This window comes from Delphinus delphis, chromosome 4, assembly GCF_949987515.2.
Source record: "Delphinus delphis chromosome 4, mDelDel1.2, whole genome shotgun sequence".
NCBI classification, from domain to species: Eukaryota; Metazoa; Chordata; class Mammalia; order Artiodactyla; family Delphinidae; genus Delphinus; species Delphinus delphis.
In genome coordinates this window covers 104,218,155-104,222,818 of record NC_082686.1, presented here as the reverse complement: position 1 = coordinate 104,222,818, position 4,664 = coordinate 104,218,155, and the positions used below count along the sequence as shown (strand labels likewise).

General features: G+C 49.9%; 1 protein-coding gene across 1 annotated transcript; it reads left to right on the top strand.

Moving 5' to 3' along the window:
* The first annotated feature begins 1,240 nt into the window (after positions 1–1,240).
* Positions 1,241–4,261, top strand: C4H3orf80 (chromosome 4 C3orf80 homolog). Its single transcript, XM_060010019.1, has one exon. It carries the CDS (start codon positions 1,371–1,373, stop codon positions 2,106–2,108), a length of 738 nt encoding a protein of 245 aa, XP_059866002.1. The 5' UTR covers positions 1,241–1,370; the 3' UTR covers positions 2,109–4,261.
* The last annotated feature ends 403 nt before the right edge of the window (positions 4,262–4,664 follow it).

Genomic DNA, 4,664 nt, shown 5'->3' with positions numbered 1-4,664 from the left:
GACCTACCGTTGAGCCTTGTGTGTCTCTATATCTTTCCTTTGCTTTTACTTTTTTCTCTCTGTGACTATGGAATTTCCCATTTGGTCAAGTGTTTAAGGGGTGAGGGAATTAATAAATCCTAATCCTACAAAGATGACTGTTTCAGTCTGCCTTAATAAAAGCAAAGTTTCCTGGTGCTCTAAGGCCACCACCCAGCAGATGCGCCTGTGTCAGGGACCGCGTAACTGCCATCCCTCCCATGTGTGCCAAGGAGCTTAACCACAGAGCGGTGACTACTTGCCTCCATGTGCTAAATGGGAGCACAGATTCCCTTTAAGGCAAACTTTGCAAATAAGAGTAACCTTGAAAAAGACCCTTTAGATGCAGATCAATGCTCAGGAACGTTGCCAACCACTTACACTCCCCTTTGACACTTCACAGATGTGTTACTTACGCTGGAGAAGAGGCCTCCTTCTACCCCAAACCCAAATCCCTGCTGTCCCTTGAGCTCAGTGGGGGCTTGTCGGATGAGCCCCTGGGGAAATATGCACACCTTCTCTCCTTCGTCAACTCGGGTCACTTTGGCGGAGTCCTCCCTGCCCCTCTGGGAATTACTTCCGTGGTGTTTTGACCTTAGCCTCTCCGGAGAATTCTCTATCTGTTCTGGAGGTCTCCTGTGGGTACCGGATTTCAGCCCCTGGATCTGCCTGAAAGCAGAACCACCCGGCGGTCTCCAACCCCCCCAAGCTCTGGGACTGCTGCGGGGCTGCGCTAGCCATTAATGGCCATCATCCATTTTTAATCAGAAAGATCACAAGAAGGATGGTAAGCGAATCCCAGTCGCAAGTCAATTTAAATAACATTCCTGGGGAAATCCAATCACTTAAAACTGAAACACCTACGCGAGCAAGAGCCCCCGCCCGAGTGGCGGGGAAGAGCGAGACGGCCGACTTAATCAAGATCAGGGGGCTCCCAGGCTTAGCGCAGAGCGTTAACCCTTCCAGCCCCGGAGGGTGCCAAGGGGGGCTTGGAAGAGCGCGGCCGGCCGGGGCCAAGATGCCCACGGCAGCCCCACGCAGGCTGCCCCTGCCATCTTGGGCGGTTCCGGACGCCCTGCGCCCGGCCTGGGCGGCTGGGCGCGCGGGGTTAAGGTCAGAAGCTCAGGAGGCTGTTCAGGCGCGGGAAGCGGCCGCCTCCCGCAGCCTCGGCGCGCCTCGGGCTCCTCCTTCCGCCCAAGCGTGGCCAAGTGAGGACTGCTCCGGCCGCAGGTAGCAGAGGCAAGGGAGGCGGCGCGCGGGACCCGAGCGGAGCGCCCGGGGAGGGACTGACGGACACGCGGACAGACGGATACCCCCGCGCCCCCGGACCTTAGTAACGGTACGCGCGGGCCATGTGGGGACCCGGGGTCACGGCCGAGGGCCTGTCGGTGGCGCCCGCGCCGCCACCGCTGCTGCCGCTGCTGCTACTGCTGGCGCTGGCGCTGGTGGCGCCCTCGCGGGGCGGCGGGGGCTGCGCGGAGCTGGCGTGCGGCGAGCGGGAGCGCTGCTGCGACGCGGCCAACGCCACCGCGGTGCGCTGCTGCAAGCTGCCGCTGCACGCTTTCCTCGACAACGTGGGCTGGTTCGTCCGCAAGCTCTCCGGGCTGCTCATCCTGCTGGTGCTCTTCGCCATCGGCTACTTCTTGCAGCGCATCATCTGCCCCAGCCCACGCAGGTACCCGCGCGGGCAGGCGCGGCCGGGGCCACCGGGGGGCGCCGGGCAGCCGGGGGCCGCGGGGCCGCCCGACGACGACGACGACGACTCGCCCGCGCTGCTGCGGGACGAGGCGGCCGCCGGCTCTCAAGACTCGCTGCTGGACAGTGGAGGCGGTGGCCGGGGCCGGGCAGGCGGCGGGCGCTCGGCCCCTTCCTGCGCCTCGGAGCACGAGCTGCGCGTAGTCTCGCCGGTCTTCCTGCAGCTGCCCAGCTACGAGGAGGTCAAGTACCTGCCAACCTACGAGGAGTCCATGCGGCTGCAGCAGTTCAGTCCCGGGGAGGTCGTGTTGCCCGTGTCGGTGCTCGGCCGCCCGCGAGGTGGAGGCGCCGGGGAGTCCGACGGCGGCGGCGAGCGCCGCTTCCCGCTCATCTGAGCGCCCGGGGCCTTGCGAGGACCACGCGGACAGAACCAGGCCGGGGGCTACGGGTGGGACGCAAGGCCGGGGTGGCCGCGGCCGCCGCCGCCAGTTGCCTCAGACCCCGCCTGTCGCCCGGAGACTGGGTTGGGGCCATCCCCACCCCCGCCTCCCCCGGGATGTTAAGTTTCCCTACGTTTCATTCGGTTCAAGGAAACGTTAGGCAAGCGCGGCGGGGGCGACAGCAGCAGACGAGGCCAGAGCGCGACTTTGGAGAACGTCCCCGCCCTAAGCCTCACCTCGGCTTGAGTTCACTTGTAAGTGCCTGCTTCCCGAATCAGAGAACATATGAGCTTCGGGGGAAGGGCAGTAACCTTTAGGGATGAAGCGAGAGGGACGCAGTTCCACTCCTTTCCCTCTCGCCTGGACAGGTCAAGGTCTCCCAGGATGGGCGGAGGGCGAGGAGGTGAGCCATGACTGGAGACTGATGCGCGCGGGTCTGGGAGAGCAGCACCTAGGTATGGTCGAATCCCTCCCTTGCGGAGAACCCAAGAAAACCCTTCCGTGTCTTCCTGGCCAAGCATAGTCACAGTTCACAGATTGGTGGGGGGAGAGCCGTGATATCCGGTTAGTTGCCGTACTTATGCAGCAATTACGCGTATCCAGGACCATACTCGTAATAAGGTACAGTTGAACTTTTGATTTTTCAATAACTGAGAAGATATTTATATTTATTTGTCCTTTATTTTTATATTTTTACCATGTATTAAATAAACGCATTCGGAGGGTATCTCCACAGTTAATGACAAGATAATCATCTTAGCACCTTTTTTAGGCCTTAATGGCCCAGAAATTGTCTACACTCTATCATTACTGTTTAATAAAATGTTGGACATTATTTCATTTACAATGGGAAAAAGAAGAGGCATGGTCAAACGAGAAAACATGTGATTAAAAACATGAAGGATACCTTATTTTCACTATTTAAGAAGAATATATTTTATTTTTAGTACTGTGGCATAATATATAACTTTTTATAATAACCATACATTATGTATGTAGTCAAGGTCATAGTTATATGTAAAAAGCATTGATACATGTATGCCATACCACGAAGCATGATGTCATGCACTTTTCCCTCCATTTTCCATTTGGAATACACTTCACAACATTATACAAAGAATAATTTGTTGTGACTTGTGACTTTTGTTTAAAGCCATAATTGTGCAGTAAGGAACTACAGAAGGATTCAACCTATCTAAAGAAAAAAACGTGTCGTTGTATCAGTTCTACCATTCTGTGAAATGTCCTTTAAGCAAATGGTAATATAAAGTAATATATTAAAATGCATTATGTATAATGTACATATGCATATCGTCTGTGTACAGTAAACACATTGTATATCATATAATTATTCCAGTTTGTGATTATCAAGAAAGAAAAAGAAGGAAAACAAATACAAAAGGTTTCTCTTGGGGAAGGATGAGTATTACACTGAGAAAAATTACACAGTGGACTTCACACGTGTATCTAGACAAGTTGTTCTTATGATTGAAAAGTTCTGACAATCCTGAGAAATCTTAAAATATCTGAATTGTATTAGAAGAAAATGATTTGATTACTTTAAACTTTTTAAAGCTGATTGAAAAAGTCTGACAGTTCTAAGAAATCTTAAGATGTCTGAATTGTAAGAGAAGAGAATGGTTTACTCTAAACTTCTAAAAGCTAATGACCCTGTCATTAAAGAGAATCATTTGAAGTGTATTAAAACAGAAAACATTAAAATCTTTCTCTGTGCAAATTGTATTAGATGTGTGACTATATGGTAATGTATTAAAATATGAAATGTGTGTCTTTATCATTTAAAAGCAATTTTAAGCTGTGAATTGGCGAAAGCATCAGCAGTTGAGACTATATCAACTTTTTTGAGAATGGTACAGGATTTAATGAAATCACATTATATTGAATAATCACAAATGTTAATGTTACTCAAACACTACATTTTAATTGCATGTGGCTGTCAGTACCACCCACTGTTCAGACAAACCGGAAAGTTGCCTTATTCCTTTAAATGATTTATTCTTTGAGGGTACACTGTTTTAGACACTTTTAAAAACTCACCCATATCTGAAACATCTAACTGAATATCCAAGTACCAGTATATAAAGTATATCCTCTATGTTGTTACTACCAACATCTAGAAGTGTACAACAAAATCTTGTGAAAATGCACTTAAAATATGAACCAAGATGTTTTCCTTGTACCAGCTATGGAACACTTCTCTCCCTAAAATTCAGAATGTCTATAATGTGACACCAATCATGCAATGAAATTCTACTAAATTTTAAAGTTACAACAAGTTTTACACTTGTTTTTTTCCTACACATCACACAAGCTTTTATTCACATCCCCCAGTTCAATAAAAAATGAGTTTACTTTGGTTTTTTCCTTGTAATTCATTGATTTACCAAGCATGATTCTGTTCAGGCATAATTTTGTCGGGGGGGCGGAATCCTGAAAAGCTATTTTTATTAGTGATAAATTAACATATCTCAGGGCAATACACACACATAT